The sequence below is a fragment of the Mandrillus leucophaeus genome, unplaced genomic scaffold (genome assembly GCF_000951045.1).
Source record: "Mandrillus leucophaeus isolate KB7577 unplaced genomic scaffold, Mleu.le_1.0 Scaffold3, whole genome shotgun sequence".
Lineage (NCBI taxonomy): Eukaryota > Metazoa > Chordata > Mammalia > Primates > Cercopithecidae > Mandrillus > Mandrillus leucophaeus.
This window is the reverse complement of record NW_012103142.1, coordinates 7105982-7132277: the sequence shown is the minus strand read 5'-3', so window position 1 is coordinate 7132277 and position 26296 is coordinate 7105982. Positions and strand designations below refer to the sequence as shown.

Genomic DNA, 26296 nt, shown 5'->3' with positions numbered 1-26296 from the left:
GGTCAACTTTTAAGGTGCTGCTTCACCTGTCCCTCCCCTCTCAACAATGAAATCAGCCCTACTCAGTTCTCTAAGTCCAACCTGGTCCTGTCTAAGAATAGTTTGTGCCACTGTTTTTCAGAAATACCTTGGAGGGAATTCTTTGGGTGGACAAAATGTAGTTAGAAGACCTCTGCTGACATCAATTATAAAATCCTTGGTCCTATTACTATATTTTGTTTCTTTTTTTGTTTGTTTTTTCAACTATGCTGTCTCTTTGAGGGACTCTAATTTATGTCTTGTTTTTTGGTTTAGTGAACTAAATTATGACTACAATAATGATTTGTTGTTGATGACTTTCATTTAGACATTGTATCTTGGGATTCTTAAAGCCTTTGCATCTGGAGGTAAACAAAATGAAGTCTCACTCTGTGCAGATCCTCCAGACAGTATTCTGCTTGGAGCCTAGTTAAACAAAGAGTAATAAACATGGAAAAACTAGACTTTAAAATGGCTTGTATTTTTTTCTAGCATGTAAATGTGTTGTGTCTGGAGTAACACTTCAGTTTATAATCTCCAAAAGGGTTGAGGCTTTATTTTTGCTTTATTCGTGCAAATATTAAAAGATAAGAAATGACAAACTATCTTAGCTTTATAATTTAAACTTCTAGGAAAAGTGCATTTTGCAAACAGAAGAAGAGAATTTCTACAATGGAAATTTCCTCTGATCATCAAAGTCTGGGTTTATAAAGAGTTGATTTATTTACACATCAGGACTGTCTCTAGCTAAGACGGATTAAGCAGTAGCCTGCATTGTTGATTTTAGGAAGTTCAGAAATACTTCTGAACAAAAATGTGCATCTCACTCTTCATTGCTGAAATGTATCATTAGCTTTTCATTCCTTTTGTTAATTGCCATTCTCTCTGTCTTTTAAAAATACTACTGAAAAGATAGTATACACATATGGTTATTAACAAGTGAGTATAGACTCTTCTTTACTATTTTATTGTTACAACAGCTTTGTTGAGATGTAATTCAAATACTAAAACATTTACTCTTTAAAGTATGCAATTTAGTTATTTTTAGTACAAATGTGCAACCATCAATCACCATTATTTAATTTTAAAACATTTTAATTACCCCCAAAAAGAAGCTCTGTACCATACCCATTAGCAGTCACTCTCCATTTTCCCTTCTTTCTAGCCCCTGTCAAACACTAACCTACTTTCTATGTCCATGGGATTTTCTTATCCTAAACATTTTCTAGAAATAGAATCACAATATATGACCTTTTTTGGACTGGCTTTTAAAAATTTAATGTGTTTTCAAGTTTTATCCTTATTGTAGCATGTATCAGTACTGCCTTCTCCTTGCCAAATAATATCCGATGGAATGGATATAGTACGTCTTATTTATCCACCCATCAGTTGACGGTCACTTTGTGGTGTTTCCACTTTTTGGCTAAATAATGAATAATGCTGTTGTGAACATTCACTACAAATTTTTGTGTGGACACATGTTTTTAATACTGCTGGGTGTATACCTAGCTGGGTCATATGGCAATACTAGGTTTACATTTTGAGGAACTGTAAGACTGTTTTCCAAAGAAGCTGTACCATTTTACATTTCCAGCAACAATGTATGAAGGTTCCAATTTGTCCACATTGTCACCAGCACTTCTCATTGTCTCTTTTTTTTGTTTTAGCCATACTAGTGAGTGTGAAATTGCATCTTATTGTGATTTTGCTTTGCATTTCCCTAATGACTAATGATGTTGAGCATCTTTTCATATGCTATTGGCCATTTGCATTTCTTTTTAGAGAAACGTCTATTGAAATCTGTTGCCCACTTTTTAATTAGATTGTTTGTCTTCTTATTATTGAGTTGTCTGAATTGTAGGATTTCTTTGTATGTTATGGATTATGGATATGATGACAAGTCCCTTGCCAGATAGATATGATTTGCATACATTATCTCCATTGTGTTGTCTTTTCACTTACTTGATTGAAACACAAAAGTTTTTAATTTTGATGAAGTGCAGCTTATTTTTTTCCTTTGACTCTTTGTGCTTTTGATGTCATATCTAAAAAACCATTGCCTAATTTAGCTCATGAAGATGTACTCCTAAGTTTTCTTCCAAGATTTTCTTTTAAGTTTTATCTCTTACATTAGGTCTGTGATTCATTTTGAGTTAATTTTTGTACATGGTCTGAGGTAGGGGTCCAGCTTTATTCTTTGGCATGTGGATATCCAGTTGTCCAAGGATCATTTGTTAAAAAGACCATTCTTTCCTCCATTGAATAGTGTTGGCACCCTTGTTGAAAATCAACTGATCATAAATATAAGGGTCTATCTCTAGATTCTTAATTTTATTTTATTGATCCATATGTATAGCCTTGTGCCAATATCTCTCTGTCTTAATTATTCTAGCTTTGTAGTAGGTTTTGAAGTAGGGACATGTGAATCATCTACCTTTGTTCTTTCTTTTCAAGATTGTTTTAGCTATTCTGTGTCCCTTAACTTTCCATATAAATTTTAGAAGCATATTGTCAATTTCTGCAAATAAGCCAGCTTGAATTTTGATAGAAATTGCATAAATGTAGATCAGTTTAGGGAATATTGCTATCTGCACAGTGTTCACACTTGTATCGTACAACCCTGCTGAACTTGTTTCTTCTCATAATTTTATAGTAAATTCCTTAGGATTTTCTATATAGAATATTATGTCATGTGTAAATAGAGAATTCTATATCTGGCAATATTATTCTCAAAAATGAAGAAGAAATTAAGACATTCCAAGATGAACAAAAACTGAGCAAATTTGTCATCTGGACAAACCAGCCAGTAAATTTAGGCAAGATAATGAAATAAATTTCCTTAAATTCCTTGAACTCCTTGGTCTCCCAGCCTACATACAAGGGTCCCTACATATTTATTGGGGGCACACCTTCAACGCTGAGGAAGTTTGTAACACTGTCTTTCTTCTCACTTTCTGTTTGTGCAGTCTCAAGGCCAGCCAGAGATGAGTTCTAATGCCCTTCTTGGGTCTTTTCTGGGCATACATATAGTCCTGAACATGTGTGTGGCCTTCCTGACTCCCAGGAATACATCAGAGTTTTTTGAAACCCCTTATGCACATCTTATTTCACAGATTTTTCTAAGTTTTTGATTACGTTCTTGTTTACTTCACTGGCATTGCGGCTTTGCCAGCTGGGATATTAAACACTTGCCACTGATTTTTTTTCAACAAATACACCGAGGACAGGGATGGTTACACTAAGTGAACTCTGAATCAGGTCTAACAAAGACAAGTACTGTGAGTGGAGCTTTTCTAGAGAGCTCCCAGACGAGTCAGAGAGTGGCAGCTCTTTGAGGATGCGGCATTTTGAGGAGCCCCAAATCCATACTGCCCCCTATAGTGGTTGCCAGGCTGCTGGATTTCACAGCTCCAATGTTTCAAGGCTGTTGTTTTTCAAGGCTACCATGGAGCTAGGGAGAGGTGCTGGGAATGTTCAAGTTAAAATACCACAAAGCGCATGGTTCCTACTGAGTTTAGCTGTTTGTCTTACATAAACACTTCATGGATTGGTGTGAGTCTTTGAAAAATTTCCAGAGTTCTGAAAAAGTTGATTTTGACAACTTTTGCCACTGGTATTATTGTTCTTGTGGAGTAATGGATTTTCAAAGATCATTACACCACTATTTCTCTTTCTTTATTTTTAACTAGTATTTTTCCTTAGGACAGATGAGACCAGAAGCACATGAAAAGGCCTAGTGTCCACTGAAGAGTGGTTACAAGATTGAGTTGGAATGGAGGCTCTACAGAAGGGACTGGAGACAAATTTTGCCTGATTACATTTCCTTATTTAATGTTTAATTGTAGCAATGTAATAAATAAGTAGCCATGGGAGTATACATAGGTCGAGCCTTACCCTTTTTATTTGACAGTGTTCTATGAAGCTATGCCATCTGGTTTTCCATCCCACAGTAGATGGGAATGGGGGGGCACATATTAGAGACAGACATACTAGGACAACTGGCAGTGAGAAAGAAGATTTTAGCATAAAAAAGTAGACATAACAATTAGCAGATGCCAACGTAGTGTACTACCTACTCACTTTTCATAATCTATATCAAAATGAAAATGTTAATTTGTGCTCTGTATTTTTTGTTTTTCAAGACAGATAATGCCTAGTATATTTTACATCTATTCTTTCTATCAAAAATCAATAAAATGTTTAAGGTTAGATATTTAAAATTTTAGACTTCATATACCTAGAGCATTTATGGCCAAGAAATAGATATCCAAATGATATTGCTAATGGGACATCGATATTTCATTGGTAACAAATTCTGTTGAGGAAAAAGATTCTTTAATTATATATCTAAATTCGTCATAGTTCCAACATCTTAAAAGTTGAGAATTTCAACAGTATATTGTCTCTATGTAAAAACACATGAAGAAGAATGATTACACTTCTCAAAAGTAGAACATTGAATCACACAGTTATAATACTTTCTTGCGCATTCCCTTTACTAAGTCCATTACATTTGTAAGCACCAATAACACTTTCTACCTACACAGCAAAGATGCATTGACTTGTTGCTGAAGATATTGTTAGTTTAATAGTTGCATAAAGTGCTCAGGATTTAAATGACCACTTCAGAATAATCTCCAGTCAAACCTGTGTGTTTTAAGAGGCCCTTATAGTGATAGATCACTCAACACACAGGCATGAAAGCATATGAAACATAGAACTATAGATAGGACGTTGACAGAAGTAATAGGGCAGGAATTCTAATATGAACAGTGAGGGGTGAACTCAGAGGAGCCATCTATCAAAAAATCCACCCACAACATGGGGACCAATAGCTGATGTCATCATAGCTGGTTTAATGGAAACATCTCAGAGATCAAGGAACCACTTGTATCAAAAAACGAACATAAAGCTACAAAAGTTTACTGTTCCATGTAGCGTAGATTAAAGACACAGTTTTGAAAGTCTACATCATTTCGTGCATATTTTTAAAAGCTTATATTATAGGTGGTGCTCTTCAAAGGCTGAGAAGATCCAGCCTTTGGGTTCTTAAGACCACCATCAAATCAAGGGCCACTCTGCAGGGCTGAAGAATATATACGGACTAGCATCTTCTACCAAAAAGTCATTCCAAGAAAAGAGAGGAGGGGAATTCCTAGAGGATTTTCAGCTGGTGCTTAGTATTAAGTAGGGAATTACATTACAAGGTACATGGTGGCAAACAGAGTGTGTTCCTCCTGCTCTAGGAAGTGACTACTATTCTGAGTGTTTATACCATGTGAGGTACCAGGTGTCAGGTTGACAGTTTACCAAATTACAGGTGTTATTTCCCCAGAACTCTTTTTCAATATATTCTTTGATTCAGGTCCAGTGTTTACTAAAAGACGAAGCATATAATTAAGATGACTGAACTCCATTTGCGTTACACATCCTTTCTTAGAGAACAGGTTTGATGTGCTGCTGTTCCTAGATAAAAATGTAAATTCTAGCTAGATATTCACATATATAAATTTTAATAGATATTTCTATAAAGTGTTTTTAATAGTGTTTAATAAGATTGTTATTAGAATACAAGCCATTTAATTCATATGCAGTTAGCCATGTTGATGTATTAAAAGTGTGTCATTTCTTTATTGCAGTGTCCTGGAAGGTTACAATGGTACTATCTTCGCATATGGGCAAACAGGCAGCGGGAAGACATTCACTATCACAGGGGGTGCAGAGCGTTACAGTGACAGAGGCATTATCCCAAGGACACTGTCATACATTTTTGAACAGTTACAAAAGGTATGAAACTTTTTGTTCCTGTCATTTTGTATTTGATATATTCAGCAAAAATTTACTGAAAGCAGGAAATTTATTATGACATTTATTTTATTGTGTCTAAATGATAAAGTCTTATTGTGTCATAACTCTGGCCTTTACCTTTAAGGAAAGGTTGGGATTTTGCTGTAGAAGTGAAAATTAAGAAGGTGCTTCTCATTAAAGGGCTGCTGTTTCAGCAAAGGCTCCAGGAGAGTTCCTTCTGATATACGCATGAAGGTTGAAAGAGCAGACCATACCTTTTACCAACTAATATCTTACATTTCTCAAGAAACAGGAATGTTTTCTTGGGAAAGCAGACCTTTCTTTTAGCTACTGAAACACTAAACAGGACAGTATGATTGTTACTATTTTACACTTGATAGAAGCCCAGAGGAATTTACCAGAGTACAAATACCATTGTAATTATTATCATTGTAAAAAAGAGTTATCTATCTAGATTACATGTATCATTTATTGAGTGCCTCAAAATGCCAGTAGCTTTATCACTTTTACCAGTATTTAATATAACATATAATGCAACTTCCCATTTCATCGTTGGGAAAACTGAGCCTCAAGTTAAATATTTTCCTCTGGGCTCACATCCTATAAGTAGCTGATCTGGAGTTCTATCCCAAGTCCACCTGATGCCTGACTCTGTGCTTTGTGCCATCATGTGTATTGCTCCTATACCTTGGACTGGCTTTATTTTGTTTGTTGTGTTCAAACAAATTCCCTCTAATGAGTCACATACCTTCTCTGAGTTTCAGTTTTCCCTTCTGTGAAAGTAGAGATTGAACTTTATTAGAGAATCTCCAGTGTCCCTACTGGTTCCAGCAATTCCTTGTTTGTATTACTTCTGTATAATAAATGTCTTAACTAGGTCAATGTAACAGTCACTCCAAAATTTCTTGACTGTATATTGTTTGTATTTTGAGTTGCAAAGATGAGAAGAAATTGCTGAGATCTGCATAATTCTAATTGCCATCCATAAAGTAGCAATTATCCATTAGTTCAGCTCATCTTTCTCTAGCTCAAACATGCCAGCTTTGCATGCCAGAAAATTTGGATGAGAAAGGATTGAGTGTAGCATATATGTTGGATCCAAAGCCCTTTTTTCATTTACTCACTTATTTCTGACATTGCCTGTTTTGTTCCCACATTTCACAACCTGGGAATATAATTCCTAATAGTTTTCATTGCTGTGGCCTAATGTGGAATCTTTCTGCCTTAGAAAGATCACTGGAGGTGCAGGTCAACCTGGTTCTGAGAAAGTGTACTGCTTACAGCATGTGGCCTTGGGACAGTTAGTTAATGCCTCAGTCTTATGGAGTTGCTCTGAGGGGCTGAACGTACTGTGTTTAAAGATATTGTCCAGTTTCTTGCACACAGTATATGCTCAATGCATGATAGTTATTATCACAGCCAGTAATATCCATATATGGATATTAATGTGGCCAAGTGATCCCTGACCAATTTCAGAGAACCCTTGAAACTCTCAAAAAAAAAAGAAGCCAAATCCCATGATTAAGTTAAATAGAATAAACTCATCCTCTCCCAAAGGAAAATATTTTTTGTCCCTTTAAAATTGTTATCTATGGTTATTAAAGTACAGATCCAAATGTCTAAATGTCTCCTTAGTACTTACCATTTGTCAGGTTCATTGTTTTAGATCTGTTTGTCATTGACATTACTGTAAACTCCATTTCATTCTGAATGATCCTATATATCTTCCTGGACTTGTAGTGAGCCCATTGGAGCCATTTAAAGCCAGGGCAACTCTGTTTAAATGGACATATTTTCATGATGGGGCATAACACATTCATTATAATCAAACAGCTGTGGTGAAACTGGTCAAGCAACTTGAAGTGCATCATGAAGTCTGTTCATATTATATAGCTGGAAAATACAGCCTGGTACTCAGAGGTCCTCAGCTGATTGCCTTAGAGAGGTACATGGGGCTCTCTAGAATTCTTAAAGGAAACATTTGACCTATGCAAAGTCTTCATTTCAAGATACAGTAAGAGCCCAGTGCATATTGGGTCCTGAAATGTGTATGGGTATGATAGGAGCACATTTTCACTGATTTTAAGAGAAGAAAATTGATGCCATTTATTTTAGAAATCACTGCTCATTATTTTTGAGTATTGTGAGGTTCAAACTTGTTTTGGGGCAGGAGAAAAGGCTGTCTGCAGGAAACATGTGTGTTACATTACAGTCTGGCAATCCTCAACACTAAAAAGGAGTAATAAGGAAAGGTAGCTTGCCACATAGCTCAGTGAATTTTAAGTGTATTTTCCAATAAAAGTCCAGAAAATGCAGAAGCTGGAAGAGCCAAAGACATTATCCCTATCATCTCAGGGCAGTGGACCTGCCATTTTCCTGACATTTTATGATTTATTCTAATTTCTGGAAGAAGAGATTTTCTCCACTGCAGATAAACATACAAGTTGGCTGTTCTTTTTGCTTTTATTTTCCTTTCCTTTTATATTCATCTACTGAATTCTCCATTTGAAGGCTTCTAGAAATAATAATAACTACAGCAATAGTAATAGCAACAGGAGCAACAATGATTCATTGGTATCTGTTATGGGCCATACACTTTTGTAAGATTTTAAATATAGAATGTTATTCCTCTGTTACAACAGAATGCAAGATCAGGGCTATTATCCCCATTTTTATGGTGAAACAACTGAGGATAAGGGTGTGGGATTATTCTGTTATAAATGGAGTTCCAATATGCAAACTCAGTTCTTATTCAATGCTAAGAAGAACTCAGAAATGTATACTAAACTCTCAAATCATGATCTCTGGTTTATTTCAGATATTTTGGATACATTTTAAAAATATGTTGGTTTAAACAGGATCTCAGAATGTTGCTGAAATACCCCCTAGGGCCTTCGACGTGCTGCGGAGAGGGACAGAGTTTGTATATATTGACCATGGAATACTGTTTTCCCGGAGTATTCCATGGAATATTTTAGAAACTTTGGATTAGACTAACAGCCACACAAAATCTTGTTAGTGTTTATAGTCTCTGATACCTGTGCTAAGCCAAGTTATAACCCAAAGAATTATATTGAAATAGTACCTTTACTAAACTAGGATACTAATGTAATCAATGGGCCATTTGTTGGGATAAGCTTTAGAGTCACCCACATCAGAAGAATTTTCAGCATTAGGCTGAAAAAAAAATTGCTTAGTAATCCAGTCCATGTTGTCACCTTCACAGAACACCAGAATATAGAATTTCAGCTGTGGCTTGAGTGTTTTTATTATAGTCATGGAAGGCTGAGAGTTGCTTTACTTGTTCATGTATCATTTTATTTTTCTGAAATGACAGTATCTTTTTTTTTTTTTTTTTTTTGAGACGGAGTCTTGCACTGTCACCCAGGCTGGAGTGCAGTGGCGCAATCTTGGCTCACTGCAAGCTCTGCCTCCAGGGTTCACACCATTCTGCTACCTCAGCCTCCTGAGTAGCTGGGACTACAGGCACCTGCCACCATGCCTGGCTAATTTTTTGTATTTTTAGTAGAGACGGGGTTTCACTGTGTTAGCCAGGATGGTCTCAATCTCCTGACCTTGTGATCTGCCCACCTCGGCCTCCCAAAGTGCTGGGATGACAGTATCTTTATTTGGATAATTGGAACCATTTTAGAACCAAAGAATCATTCATTTTACACTGAAGAACACATGGGGATTTATTAGCCAATTTCCTCACTTTAATGGGTTTGAAAACTAAGGCCTGACATGGTAGAGGCTCACCTCTAGTTAGAGTAGGAGTCCAGCTTTTTATTTATAGGCCACTGTTCTCTCTCCTATCTCTGTGACTTGGTCCTTTCTCCCTTTGAACAAACCCTTTTAAATGGATTGCCTTGGATATGGGTGAGAATCAATCAGGAAGGTCATCCTAAGCAAATTCTCCGTTAGTATACACTCTGACACCCTGACAACCTGCTTGCCACAAGATACAGATATACTCTCCCCTTATGAGAAGCATGATAATATTTGCAGAAATTGAAGCATTTGTATTTTTGGAGGAACAAAAAGAAAGTGCTATTGTTTGATATTTTGTATTTAAAACTGAACTTTCTCAAGAGTTGAAAAAATTCCTTACTTCATTCCACCTCAAAGGGATTGGGTCATTTTGTCTATTGGCAGAATTGAGACTAGGACCAGGCACCTTGACTTTTAGCCTCATTACATTGATGCCTATGTCATTGCATTTTAGCAATGACCCACCAAAAACATTTCTCTCTAACTAATAGCTAAATACCCCTGATTTGCCCTCTCGGGCCAGGAAAATTAACTCCACATGTGAGGTATTGGCGGTGAACTATTAATGTCCACTTATACCTGACTAATCAACTATTGTCTGTCCTCCGGAACTCACTTTCATTGTTATCTATTTATGTCATCAGAAAATATTGAACATTAGGAAAGTAGAAAAAGAATTATGATTAAAGATGGAAACTATTTTGCTCCTGAAATTTTTAAACCAAAGTAATGGTCTGTGTTCTTTTTTATGAATAGACTATTCACAGAATATAAGTTTATTTTTTTTAGTAACCTTTTTTTTGTTCTGGAAAGTAAAAAATGGTGTGTTACACAGTTCTGCAACCAAGTTGGCTCATTGTAAGTGTATATTGACTTTTTATGTATAATGTGGAACCAATAAAAAATAACAGACTGAAGTTGCTTGTAATCATGGGTGTTGGCCATTTAAAAAAGCTTCATGCATATGGTAACTGGCAACTTGAAAGTGTCATGAACTGAAAATGTAAACCATATAAAGTGAGAGAAAAAGAGAGAAACTGTAAGGAAACTGAGTGCTAAATGTGTTCATCTTCATCTAAGCAGAATCATTATTTATAATCAATAAATAATACCTTTCCCTTTTCCAATCAGGACAGCAGCAAAATGTATACAACGCACATTTCCTATTTGGAAATCTACAACGAATGTGGTTATGATCTTTTGGATCCAAGACATGAAGCCTCCAGTTTGGAAGATTTGCCGTGAGTAGCAGAACAACAAAGAATGGAGAGAAATTACTTTCAGATGTTCTCTTCAATTGTTTTCTTTGAAATTTTGTATGTTTCTGGTCTCAATCATAATTAGCAAATACTGGATAACCGAATTTTTTTTGTAATATAATGGATATTTTTTTTCAGTTATGACAAATGGACAGTAGTGATGGGAACTAAAATTGCCTGAAACTCATTTCTTGGGAAAATCTCTTTTGGAGTTGGCAGAAGAGAGTGCAATGAATTTTCTCTAAGACTGGGTGCTTAGAGGATTGATGGGATATGACAGTACTACTTTCTTCCTGCCACATGAAACCCTGTTGCTCCTCTAATTGTGGCCTTTTTCTGAGAAGAAGGTATTCAAATTAGAGTTCAAGCAGCAGTAAGAGAATCTGAGACAGAAAATAACATTTTTACGTTTTCCTCAAATGCTTCTCTACTATGGTTAATGCTAACTTTGGCAATCATTTGATCAGATTGGCACTGATTGTTTCATGACTGAAATTTAAATAACATCTTCAAAGTTTATCTAATAACGGAGCAAGTTACCCTGCCAGCATTTATATAACATTGCTCAATGCTTGTTTGAATATCTGCCTATATTAGACATATATTAATTGGTAACTGTTCATATACTTTTGTTCAGACATCTTCGTATATCAGAAGTAGCCTATAGCCAAGAAAATGTATTTTTATATTCTTATTAAAAACTCTAGTTTAGAAATACATATTCATTCTCTACCAAAAAGATTAACAATCAGTTGATTATTATAATTTGCAAAGAAATTAAGAAGACATAATAAAGAAAATAAGTTATACTGTTTATACCACCTTTATATGTATTCTTCCTTTAATGTTGGTTGAGAATTTTTGCATATCATCTCTTTTATGCTTCAAATATTTATGAGAGGGACTTAAGAAATGGTACTGTTAGTTATACTCTAAATATTTGATGAGAATTAAGAGAAAGGAAAGATTCCTGAATCCATACAAGAAAATGGGCTTAATAGAACTATTAGCAGTAAGTTTACAAAAAAAGTAAAACTCTTCACCTAGGAAGGATAGGAACAACATTAAAGACATGAAGGTGTGCTTGGAAAGTAAGCATATTGAGGAGTGCTATGGTCTGAATGTTTGTTACTCTTGCCACCCCAAAACTCGTATGTTGAAACCTAATCACCATGAAGATGGTATTAGGAAGCGTGGCCTTTGAGAAGGTGATTAGGTCAAGAAGGTAGAGCCCTCATGAATAGAATTAGTTTCCTTGTAAAATATGCACATGAGACTTGTTTCATTCCTTCTACCATACTGAGGACACCAGCAAGAAGTCAGAAGTCTGTAACCTGAAAGAGGGTCCTCACCAGAACCTGACCATACTGGCACCTTGATCTCGTACTTGCCAGCCTTCAGAACAGTGAGGAATAAATTTGTGTTGTTTATAAAGCCACCCAATTTATGGTATTTTGTTATAGCCTGAATGGACTAGGACAAAGAGTTGTTGGAAATAAAAGCAGAAGGGCCAACTGAAGCCTATTTTTGGAGAGACTTGAATGACAGGCTTTTAGTGTGAGATTGAGCTTTATTCCAAAAAGTGTCTTAGTTTTCTAGCCTCTAGTCTAACCAGCATACCTCCAGGCTAAATCTTGCTTCAAATTGCTTTTAGCAAGTAACATGTACACCTAAGAGTTTGAAGGCTGTTAACAATAATCCAGGAATTAAGAACTTCAATATGATGAACATGGAGGAGGAGAGAGGAATTGAAGATATGCAAAGAAGTGAAATAAAATAACTTGATTATATCCAGCACCTTGGATGTGATGTAATTTGAAAAGAAATGTGAATCATAGAAGGTTGGTGTACTCTTCGTTTTCCTAACTGAGGAGATGAAGCCCAGAGAGGTGTGACTTGGCCAGTGTTTCAAAACTAATTGGTTAATGTTAGAACAAAGATTAAAAACCAGATATTCTCGCTTTCATGGCAGAGTAGCAAAAAGAGCTTCAAAAGAAAATTTTTGGTTTTTTTTTTTGGTTGTTGTTGTTGTTGAGATGGAGTCTCACTCTGTCGCCCAGGCTGGAGTGCGGTGGCGCTATCTCAGCTCACTGCAAGCTCCGCCTCCCGGGTTCCCGCCATTCTCCTGCCTCAGCCTCCGAAGTAGCTGGGACTACAGGCGCCCGCCACCAGGCCTGGCTAATTTTTTGTATTTTTAGTAGAGACGGGGTTTCACCTTGTTAGCCAGGATGGTCTCGATTTCCTGACATCGTGATCCGCCTGCCTCAGCCTCCCAAAGTGCTGGAATTAACAGGCATGAGCCACTGTGCCCCGCCAAGCTTCAAAATTTTTATAGTGGGGCCTAGAGAATTAAGGAGTCATTGACTTAAAAGGAGATTTCCATTAGAAAGTTTGATTGAGTGATGATAATAAATTTTACATAGATAAGTTTGCTGTCTAAAGATGTCATACTAGGTGTTTATATTTACAATAAATTCCTCAGAGGTAGGAAGTATGCCTTACTTGGTTTAGTAGTCTCTCTACTGCCTAAGCCAGAATAAGTCCTTAATAACTTTTAAAAATTATTTGTTGAATTGAAACTGTGAAGTAGACATTTTGAAATGAGAGTGTAGAGGGAGAAGAACAGAGCATGAGCTCTTTTCATCTGAATCTAATCGACATGGTTTGGTGCAGCCTAACAATGGGAAGAGCTAGGAATGAGAAAAGTCCATTGAACTCTTAAGAGAGGTAACGTAATATATAGAAAAAAATGTACTTGATGAAAAGTCAGGAAATTTGGGTTCCAGTCCCAGTCCTACAGTCTTAGGTAAATTATTTCATTTTTCTGGATTTCTCTATTTATAGAATGTGAGCATTGGATTAAGTAATATTTAACCATCTTTCAGCCTCCAATGTCAAGAGTTAAAAAGACTGGTGACCTTCACAGGAGACAACTTAGTTGTTGAGTTTTCTATCCTTCACAAAAGAAGAAAAAGTGATTTCAATATTTTCAAATGGGCTTCTTTTAGAAAAGAGCAAGCCTCTTGAGAGCAAGCACAATGCCTTAGTCCACCCTGTGTCCTCCACGTTTCTCAGCATGACTGGCATTCAGCCATCATTCTCAATGCTGGTCAGATCGTCTCCAGAGATGTTGCTAGCTTTCATCTTCAACGACTTCCCCTCCTTTAGTAGCTTTGTCCTCTTGTTGGAGAGTTCACTGACTCACGTTAGAAGTGACTTCAGTTATAAAACAGTTGTTTTCAAGAAACTTCCACACACATACACAAAAGTGGTCTAAAACAGTTCTTCTTCTTCTCACATTTTGGACTGTAATTACATGATGACAAATACCATTAAAATAAAAATGTCATTAAGAAAGAAGAGTCCCATATCCAAGTCAATAGTCTATTACTTTGAATATATTCACTACTATAAAATTTCAGAACAATTCAAGAATTGGATAGCCCTTTGCTGTGGAGATAATGAGATTTGACTGGTATTGAATCTGCTAGTTTTCTGAGGGCCTTAGAAAAGTTTGCCTTTTACTAAGATGATAAAATAATTATTTTTAATGAATTTTTTTGCTGTACTTGGATTACATTAAGCATATGTGCTATTAATTACACACTCTTGAACTGGGGCATACTATAACTCTGAAATTCTAGCTGTCTGGTTGACTGATTTCATTGTTATGAGCTGAAATGTCTCAAACACTTTGAATGCCTTCTAAACATAGTAGGCAAAATGTCTGTTGACCTTGGTCCCCACTTTTAGTCATCCATTTGAGGGACAATGGCAATATACCCATTTTATCTCTTTTGCATTCTTACACTAGGCTTAACTATATAAAATCAAACTCAGGGTCATGTCGGTGCTGCACAATAATAGCCATCAGTAACAGCTTCCTTACCATTGAGTGACACAGCATCCCCAAGTATCATCTGTGAGACGCTCTTTTTACATATACTCTGCCTTTTCTTTTTTTTTTTTTTTTTTTTTTTTTACATTCTAAGGTGTACCACTTGTCTGCTCTTGCAGAACTTTTGCCTATAAACTGTCTGTGGATTTTGTATATATTATGTCAGGGCACTAAACTAAAGTCATTTGCTTTTTTGCAAATGTTGCTGGTCATTTGTTTAGTAAATATGAGAAATACATCTAAATTAACAATCAAAAATGATTATCCAAACTTAACCAAGATGAAATACATTGTTGTTCAATAACTATTATAGAAATTGAGCTCATAATTTTATAAGTTTTACAAAATGAAATCTTTAGGCCTAAATGGTTTCATTGGAAAATCTACCAAATATTTAAAGAAGAATTAACACCAATTTTACATAATGCCTTTCAGGAAATAGAAGAGAGAACAATTCCCAGGTTATTCTATGAGTCTAGTATTGCTCTGATACCAAAACCAGGCAAAAATTGTACAAAAAACAAACAAACAAAAACTACAGACTGATATCTCTCATGAACATAGTTCAAAAATCCTCAACAAAATATTGGCAATTGAATCAAAAAATGTATAAAATGAATACTGTATCATGACCAAGTGAGATTAATTCTAGATTGCAAAGCTAGTTCAACATTTGAAAAGCAATCAGTGTAATCCACAGGCTAAAGAATAAAAATTATATGAAGCTCAGAAATAGTATTTAACACCCATTCTTGATAGAAATCTCAACAAGTTAGAAATAAGGAGAATCACCTCAATTTGTTAAAGAGTATCTACAAAATCCTACAACTAACAAATATGTAATGGTGAAAGACTGAATGTTTTCTTCCTAAGATCAGAAACAATGCAACAATGTCCACTCTCACCACTCTTCTTCAATATAGTATGGAAATACTAGCCACTGCCGTAAAAGAAAAACAAGAAATAAAAGACATACATATTGTCTACTAAAATATCCCAAAGAATTTGCAGTCTCTTCTGAAAAAAAAAGAAGCAGAGGGAACACGTTCTAACTCATTCAGTGAGCCCAGCATTATGCAAACACCAAAAGCAGACAAATGCATTATAAGAAAGGAAAACTCAGGCTAATATCTCGTGACCACACATGCAAAAATCTTCAACAAAATATTAGTAAATTATATTCAAAAATGTATAAAAAGAATTCTATACTACAGCCAAGTGAGATTTATTGAAGGTATGTAAGACTAGTTCAACATTCAAAAATCAATTAATGTAGTCCATGGCATGAACAGTCTAAAGAATAAAAGTCATATTATATCAATAGATGCAGAAAAAATATTTAACAAAATCCAACATCCTCTCATGATACTCTCAGGAAACTAGAAATGGAGGAAATGTTCTCAACTTGATAAAGAATATCTATAAAATGCCAGTAGGTAACATTATATATAATGATGAGAAGCTAGATGCTTTCTCCCAAGATCAGGAACAAGGCAAGGATGTCCCTCTCACCACTCTGATTCAACATTGTACTGGAATTCCTAGCCAATGCAATAATACAGGAAAAAGAAATTAAAGTTATTGAGAAGAAAGAAATACAACTGTCTTTGTTGACAGATGATATGATTAACTATGTAGAACATCTCAAAGAATTGACAAATTCCTGGAACTCATAAGTGATTATGGCAAGGTTGCAGAATACAAGGTTAATGTACAAAAGTCAATTGTTTTCCTACATACCAACAATAAATAATTGGAATTTGAAATGTAAAACACAATACTGCCTACCTTCGCATCAAAAAAATGAAATACTTATGTATAAATCTGACAAGATATGTACACGATCTATATGAGGAAAACTGCAAAGCTGATAAAATAAATCAAAGAATATCTAAATAAAAAAATATTCCATGTTCATGGATAAGAAGATTCAATATTGTTAAGATGTCAGTTCTTTCTCACTTGATTTGTAGATAAAGTATAGATCAATTTAATCTAAAGCAAATTCCTAGTAAATTATTTTGTAGATGTCAATATAATGACTATAAATTTTACAGGAAAGGCAAAATATCCACAATAGCCAATGCAATACAGAAGAACAAAGTCAAAAGACTGACATCACCCAACTTCAAGACATACTATGAAGATGGTAATTAAGGCAGTATGATAATGGCAAGAGAACTGACAAATGTATCAATGGAACAGAATAGAGAGCCCAGAAATAGACCCTTAAAAATATAGTCAACTGATTTTTGACAAAGAAGCAAAAGCAATTCAATGGAAAGGGGATAGGCTTTTTTTATAATTAGTACTGGAGCAACTGGATATGCACACATGAAAAGAATGAATCTAGACATGGACCTTATACCTTTCACAAAATTAACTTGAAATGAGTCATAGACCAGAATGTACCATGCAAAACTATAAGTCTTCTAGAAGATAACATAGGAGAAAATCCAGATGACCTTGGGTTTGCCAATGAGTTTTTAGATGCAACACCAAAAGCATGACCAGTGAAAGAAAAAAATTATAAGTTGAACTTTATTAAAATTAAAACTTCTGTTCTGTGAAAGGCACTGTTAAGAAAATGAAAAGACAAGTCACGGGCTGGGAGAAATTAATTACCAAACACATATCTGATAAAGATACAAATATACAAATAATTTTTATATCTGAAATATACAAAGAATTTTAAAAGCTCAACAATAAGAAAATAAATGCACCAATTTTAAAAATGGGCAAAATATCTGAACAGCCACTTCACTGAAGAAGATACACATATGGCAAATAGTGTATGAAAAGAAGCTCAACATCACCTGTCATTAGGGAATTGCAAATTAAAACAGTGATATACCACTACTTACAAATTAGACTGGCTAAAATCTAAAATACTAACACCAAATGCTGGCAAGGATGTGGAGCAACGGGAACTCATTCATTGCTGGTGGGAATGCAGAATGATACTACCACCTTGGAAGACAAATTGGCAGTTTCTTAGAAAATTAAACATACTTTTACCATACAATCCAGCTACTGCATGCCTAGGTTTTTACCGAAATGAGTTGAAAACTTATGTCTACACAAAAACCTTCCCACAAATACATATAGCAGTCTTATTCATAATTGCTAAAAATTGGAAGGAACCAAAATGTTCCTCAATAGGTTAACAGATAAACTATAGTACATCCATATAGGGGAATATTATTTGTCAATGAAAAGAAATTAGCTATTAAGCCACAAAAAGACATGGAGGAAATGTAAATGCGTATTGCTAAGTGCTAAAGTTAGCATGAAAGTCTACATACTATATGATTCAAACTATATGGCATTCTGGAAAAGGCAAAACTGTGGAGACAGTGAAATGATCAGTGATTGTTAGAGGTTGAGGGAGAGGGGTAGAAGAATAAGTAGGCGAAGCACAGGGGGTTTCTGGGTGGTGAAATTGTTCTATATGATACTGTAATGGTGAGCACATGATGTAACACATTTGTCAAAACCCACAGAATTTACAATAAAAAGAATGAACCCTGATGTAAACTATAGGCTTTAGTTAATAAGATGACAACAAAAAGGAGTGAACTATTGAGACAATCAACAACTTGGATGAATCTCCAGGGAAATATGTTGAGTAAAAAAAGCCAATCCCAAAAGGTTTACATGCTGTATAATTCCAGTTGGTGAACAGATTAGTGGATACAGGATTAGGGAGGGGAGGGGAATGGTTGGACAAGGTCAACATAAAGGATCCTTGTGATGATGCAGTGTTCTGTGTCTTCACATGGCTCTGAATACACAAAGCTACCCATGTGATAAAATTGCATAGAACTAAATGCACACACAGACACACACAAGGGAACATAAGCAAAATTGGGGAAATTACACAGAATTAAATATTAAATGCACACACAAACACATGCAAGTGAATACAAGTACAACTGGGAAAGTTGCATAGAACTAAAATTATACACACACACATACACATAAATGAGTACAAGCAAAACTGGAAAAATCTGAATAAGATTGGTGGATTGGATTGCCAGTGTCCTGGTTGTGATATTTTAATGCTATAGTTTTGTAAGATGTTACCATTGGGAAAAACTGGGCAATGGGTGTATGAGATTTCCCTGAATTATTTCCTATAGCTATATGTGAATCTACAATTATCTCAAAAGGTTTAATTTAAAAAGTAATTGGCTATATATTTGTATATAGACATACATATGCATATACACACATATGTGTATTAAACCTATTCTGTATTTAGAAATTTTTTAGTGTTTCAAATGAAAATAGAAATTCTATTTTTGAAAGCTTCTTATGTCACATGCTATAAAAGGAATATAGTTAGACTCTAAGTTTGTCTCATGAAGTAAAACAGGATAACTGTTGGTCTTAGCTGTAGAGAAAATAGTCACCTTACTTTAGTATAATTTTAGTATTCCTAAATAGGGAAGCATATTCCATTTAAGATTCTACGATTGTCATGGTTATTACTATAAAAAGGAGCCAGTAAACTCCAACATTCAGTATTGAAATCTTGGCTGTGTTGTATTTTTTGAATAATTTGTCATCAAAGGGGAAAATGTCTCCAAATGTTACATTTAAGTCACCACATTTCTAATACCTACTGGATAGAAAACACTGCTAAGTGATGCAGGAGTTACAAAAAAATTAATGCACAGTCTCTGCTCTCATGGCTTACAGTCTAGTCATGTGAATTCATTCATGTATTCAGCAAACATTTGTTGAGACCCAACTTTGTTCCAGACATTGTGGTAGGCACCATGTTTGCTAACGTAGTCCCTGTTTCCCTGGAACTCATAGCAGAGAGGATAAAGCTAGTATAAAATAGCATAAGGTGGAATATGAAAATCATTGTAAGAGCGCCAAAAAAAGAAAAAAATGACAAGAGCTCACAGGAGAAAGAAATCACATCAATGCAAGAGATCAGGCAAAGATTCATAGGGAAGATGGCAGATGAAATCATCCTTGAGGGAAGGGGTAGGACTTGGGGCAGTGCAGTGTCGCTTTTGTGTGGAAACAAAGATAGAGAAGTTGAAGCATAGGGCTTGTTCTGTGACAGTAGACCTGTTTGACTGGAACCCAGTAAGGGAGTAGGCAGGAGCATTAAGACTGGCAAGGTATACATGCAAGGATTTGGCAGGCAAGGTGAGCCCTTGGAGATTTTGATTCCAGGACATAGCATAATTGGAACTGCCTTTTAGGAAGAAAAATCAGTTAGTAATGTGTAGGACTGGAATGAGGTGGACAAGAGTCAGAGCATTGTGGGAAGTTACTAGGACTACTTAGGTGACAGTGGGAGTAAAAAACAAAGGAACAAAATTGGAAGGCATCATAATTCAGTGGCTTGAAATTTAACTAAGTGTAAGAATCACCTGGGATGATTGTTAAAAATGCTAATTCCTGGCTTCCATCCCCAGAAAATTCACATATGGTTGAATAAACATCCCAGGTGATTCTAATGCAGGAGGTTTGCCTTAATCCCTTCCGTCATCCACCTAGGGGAAGTTGTTTTCTGAAATACTAGGAAAATCTCTCCAAAGAGGATAGCGAATCAGTATTTATTGAGCACTTATTTTATGACAGTTTTTATGCTAAAGACTGTGCATACATTATCTCATTTAAGGAAGTAGGTATTATAATCCATGTTTTATGGTTGACACAACTAAGGTTCACAGAGATTGTGTGATGTTTCTCCAAGATTTCATGTCTGCTAAGAGCTAGAACCAGGATATTAACCCTGTTCCATTAAACATCAGAGCTGGGGGTGCTGATGTTCTTTCCTAAGAGATCCGTGTCATATCCCAGTATTCCACCTGAACCCAGAGCAGACTGCGGTTTCTAGGTTTCTTTAGGCCTCTGGAGCCACTTGTGTCGGTCCGAGTGAGCCAAAGCTTGTCCATTTCAGCCCCATCTGGTGCATGTCAGACTCTCTGCAAAAGTCTGAAAGTAAATGTTCTTGGCCTCAAAGGGCTCTGGTTCTAATAGAACAGACTCATAAACTGATCATTTCAGTTGTGCATAGTAAGTGACAAGATGCCCTAGATTCTGTGGGGGCAGAAGAGAGGAAACTGATTTCAACCTGGGGGTTCAGAGAAGACTGGAGTAGACTCCACCACATTATGGTCTCCGACCTCAGCTGGGCCCTCAGCCTGCTGAGCAACACATTGAGGTGCCTGGTGCTTTTTGTTCCCATCCTCACAATGATTTTATCAGATGTTCATCTCTTTGGTCAACTACTCCCTGCGCCAAATCTCTTTGAAACCCATTGTATCCCTATCTCAGAAAGAATATGGAAACTGTCAAACATTAATTTCCCCAACTTCCTGCCTGTCACCCTTTTTCTCACTTACCTACTTTCCTCTAGTCTCAGGAGCTCTGTCCTTTTGGAAGCCAGTTCTCCCCCATACACTTTGGACCATCCTTGCATCAGGCCTAAACCTGTTTTGTTTGGCCTACACATTTTGTGTTTAAAATGTTTTTACTTAGTGCTTTTAGATGAGGCATGCATCCTTCGGTTCCTACTACTACCTTTTGCATTACCTGTTTCATTTGTGTTATTTTTTTCTGGCTTCTATGGGGATTTTAGGGGACTCCTAGGCCTATAAGCATAGATCTCAAAGTTAAAGCTAACTCCAGTCTTTTCTTAAATTGAGTTAATTACTGACACAGCTGGAATGGCAGCCTCTTGAGGAGTTGGGGGTGCTTTCCTGTAGGATGATATGAGTAACCAGTGACCAGTGATGTTAACTCCTACTCTATGTCTTGGCCAGGGACTGTGTACCTTGAGAACTGAAACACTGCCAGTGATCATGATGAAGGGAATAGAAAGCCCTTCTAGCCTGAAAATGACATAATTCCACACAAAGTCTAGCCCAACCTACTAGAGTAATAACAAGGGGGAAAGCTTTCTTCCTCTACTCTCAATAGCCAGTTGAAGGAGATTGTTCTCAATATCAGAAATGTCTTAGACAATTAGGAGGTTTTCTTAGTCAGCTTGGGTTGCCATAACAAAATACCATGGACTGGGTAACTTAAACAACAGACACTTACTTCTCACAGTTCTGGAGGCTGGGAAGTCCAAGAGCAAGGTGCTGGCAGATTTGGCGTCTGGTGAGGGCTCTCTTCCTAGCTTGCAGACTGTTGCCTTCTCACCTGGTGGGAAGAGAGAGAGAGAGCTCTTGTTATAAGGATACTAATACCATCATGTGATTGGGACCCCACCCTCCTGACTCATTTAAACCAAATTACCTCTCAAAAGCCCCACCTCTAAATATCATCACATTGGGAGTTAGGACTTCAGCATATGAATTTGAAGGGGACACAAACATTTAGTCCATATAATAGGAATGTTAGCTTTCACCAACCATTGCCTGATAAGTGATGCGTGGAAGGATGGGAAGAAACAGCTTCGGTGTTTTCACTCGTATATCTGGAATGTAGAAATATATCTGTGATATTTAGAGCTTTTAGTGACATGAGATTAATTAATGACAGGAAAAACACTGTCACCTCAGTCTATTCCATTTTCCTTGTGCTTTGTGTATAAACAAATGCATACACTTTCTTCAGCCATTAAGAGGTGAAATACACATTCTAAACTGTATATTAGTATGGATTTGTTTTGCTTTGACATATTGTCCTGTTAGTCTCCACAATTGCTTTATGAATTGATTTATTCTGATAGGACGTCATTTTCAGAGTCTATTCTCAATTTTTAGTATATAAAGTAAAACCTTGGGATTATTTGAACAGTTTTGAATGATTCTAAGTTTGCTTGATCACTTTATTCTGTTCTTTAGAAAAATGTACAGCGTTTAGAAACACATCTATTATAGCTCAACTGATAGAGAAAAAAATTATTACAACCTTTTTAGAGTGTCAATACCATGTATGCCAACAATTTACCATATTGCAAGAATCTCAATTAGCTCTTTTGAGTTTAATTTATATTATAAAGAATTTAAGCTGTATTCGTCTCTTCAGTTAACTTACCATTTAGTTGGAAAATGGAATATACACATGAAACACCTGAAGAGGCTTCTGCACCACACTCGACTTTCCCACTAATAATGTATGTACATGCGAAAAGAGCATACACAAGATTTAGAGCTGCAGTCGTCTCGTAAAAGGAGCTCACTTCAGCCAGTTGTTTCCTGTCACTACCTACTCAGGCCACTTTTAACGCCCCCATCTCTGCTCCCACAACCCCCAATGGTTTCTTATTTTTCTGACGTATGGCAAGTTCTGACTGAGCCAAGAGCTGACAGTGCTGCGGAGGTGGGAGCAGAGCTGAGCTGGTCTGAGAGAGGGGACACATGGGAAGAGCCTTTAGAATGAAGTCTAGGTGAGGAAAGTGAAGAGATTACATCAGTTGGCTGGAGCAGTTGTCTGGGTCAGGTGATGAAGGTCACAGGCAGTATATTAATCTCCCTGCTCTGAAACTTCCATAGCAGTTAGCCTATGTGTGATTCTGCAGTTAATTGTAATTGGCTTTGTGTTTTTATATTGAATAAAATATAGTAGTTGAAGATGTTCTACAAAATGAAAGTTAGTTACTATGAAACAGACATAAGACTGATGGTATTCAGACCAACTGGCCAGCTATTATCTATTAGTATTTATCTAACTCGATCTAAGAAGCAAGCTCTAGGGATAATCCATTTAGAAAAGTAATGGCTAAATAGATCTCTTTTACAATAGAAAAAGAAGGTAAAATGCTCAGGAAATGTTCAAGAACTTTGTGAACAAGATAGTACATTTTTCTGTGAAAGTAAAAGAAAACTTGAAAATAGATAGTTATTAATCTGTTTCAGAGTGTGCAGAGTGAATATCTTAAAGGGGTATCCTCATATTAATGCATAGGTTCAATGAAATTCCAAACAAAATCACAGAGGCTTTAAAGAACATATATATGATTCCAGAGTTTATCTGAAAGGGTAGACAACCAAGAAGAACAAAGAAATTTTCAAAAAGTGGAAAAGTGAGATAAAATTAATGACATTATCTGTTCAAATTAAGTAAAAATTCTAATAATGAAATCATGGTATACTACTTCTAAATTAAATAGACGAAGAAAAGCAAACAGATTAACCCAGAATCATATTCTATACCATGTGGAAGAATTCTTCAGTCAACAGTATTGGACATTTGTGTTAGTAAATTAACAACTGCAGGTAATAGCAGCCTAACTTACAATGGCTTAAGCAAATAGTCTGTTCCTTGCCACACCCCAAGCCTCACCTCTCCCACACCATCGCACCTTGAAGATTCTAAAAATAGGAAGGGAGGGTTGCTGTGGAAGCTCCAGGATGCCTTCAGGGCTTCCTTCCATCAGTCTGCACAGCCATTCTTAGTGGGCAGCTTTAGTCATCATGCAAAACGGCTGCCTTACCTCCAGCATCTCGTGCACATTTCTGGAAGGAAACAGGCACCTGCTGCCTGAGGCTGCTCATGTTCAGGAAGCTCCATCCAATGACTTTCACTTCTTTGTCACTGACCAGAATTTTGTAATATGGGCAGCCCTAGTTGCAAGAGAGTCTGGGAAAGTCTAGTGTTTTTAAATAATTCCCTGAACAAAATCAAAGCCTAATAGTTAGGGAGAAGGGGAGGACAGATCCCATACAGGCAGCCTGCATCATGACCCACACAATCATTGATGGAGAGGAAAAAATCCATTTAGAGCCCTCATTTCATTCCATCAACTCATATCCCAAAAGAGTAGAAGAAAAGTGAATTTTTATATACTCTGTTAATTTGGAAGGACTTTAAGCTTAAAAATGACAGAAATAAAAGATTCATACATTATAACAGTTTAAACTTTTATATGTTAAAACAAAATTTCTAATACGTCAAAGTTAAAAAGCAAGCACATATAAAATTTGCATAATAAATATAAGAAACAAAAAGTTTTATATATAAAGAGCTCATGCATTTAAGTACCCCAAATAAGTAGACAAAAGACAAAACAAACAGATGGAAATAGGTTCAATTTCTTTCTTTTTTTTTGAGCTGGATTTTCACTTTTGTTGCTCAGGCTGGAGTGCAGTGGTGTGATCTTGGCTCTGTGCAACCTCCACCTCTGGGTTCAAGCGATTCTCCTGCCTCAGCCTCCCAAGTAGCTGGGATTACAGGCATGAGCCACCATGCCTGGTGAAAATAGGTTCAATTTCATTAACCATTAAAAGAATGTAAATTAAACAAAACATTTTAACCTAAAATATTAGCAAAAATTTAAAAACTAATGTTCAGTGTTATTAAAATAATGGTGTAACAGGCACTCTCATGCAGTAGGAATGTAAATCAGTATAACATTTTTGGAAACCATTTTACTGCCTACCTTCAAGGAAGCTACTAGTTATTGGATTTTAATGTGCAACATACACTACTAAGCACATTCATTCATTCATCCAATATATTATTGTGCATCAAACATATACCAGTTGTCCTTTTAGGCCTGGGGCACAGCGATGAACAAGGAACTTAAATACATGATTCTTTTCTCAACAGTCCACTGTAGAGGTGATGTTGTCCTCAGTTTATAGAGGAGACAGAGATGCAATGAGAGTTCCTAAGATGCCAAAGACTTACCGTTAGCACATGGGGTGAGGCCAGAATCTCAGCCCAGGTTTGTCCATTCCACACAGGGTGCTATAGGCCTCCCAGGCATGATGAGAGCCTTAAAGCTGTTCATAACTTTTGATCTTGTAATGTCACCCCCAGAAATCTTCCCTAAGGAGAAAATATGAATTATTTCAAAAGCTTCAGGATCAGATATATATTGATACAGTAAAGATGTGTGTGTGTATATCTATATCTATATCTATATATCTATATCTATCTATCTGTATCTTACCATGTTATTTAAAACAGCCTTAAATTGGAAACACCAATTCTCATAAAAGAATGGTTAAAAAATTTCATTAATGTATCCTAACCTTAAAATATTGTGTAACTATTTAAAAAATGTTGTAGGCTGGGTGTGGTGGCTCACACTTATAATCGCAGCACTGTGGGTGGCCAAGGTGGGCAAATCACCTGAGGTCGGGAGTTTGAGACCAGCATGGCTAACATGGCAAAACCCTGTCTCTACTAAAAATATAAAAATTAGCTGGGCGCAATGGTGGGCACCTGTAATCTCAGCTACTCGGGAGGCTGAGGCAGGAAAATGGCTTGAATCCGGGAGGTGGCGGTTGCAATGAGCCAAGATCGTGCCACTGCACTTCAGCCTGGGCAACAGTGCAAGACTCTGCCTCAAAATAAAAAATAAATTAAATAAATAAATAAATAAATAAAATGTTGAGGGGTGATCAAAAGAGAGTAACATGCATACATTTATAATTTTATGGCGATCTGCAAAATGTGTGTAAGAAAATTAAGGCAATATATTAACATACCACATTGTCCTTGTGATGAGGCTCTGCTTTCTTGGTTCTTTCTACTTTCATACTTTTTCACAAGAAGCATGTATTATGCTTATAGTTGGAAAAATAACAGACGATGTTAAAATGAAAATAAAAGT

General features: G+C 36.2%; 1 protein-coding gene across 1 annotated transcript in view; it reads left to right on the top strand.

Annotated features, from left to right (window-relative positions):
- Nucleotides 1-26296, top strand: part of KIF6 (kinesin family member 6) — a 400736-nt gene that overhangs the window by 87834 nt on the left and 286606 nt on the right. Inside the window, exons 4-5 of the mRNA XM_011986642.1 lie at nucleotides 5658-5805; nucleotides 10729-10838. Coding sequence (XP_011842032.1) covers nucleotides 5658-5805; nucleotides 10729-10838 — 258 coding nt within the window. The remainder of the gene's footprint in view (nucleotides 1-5657; nucleotides 5806-10728; nucleotides 10839-26296) is intronic.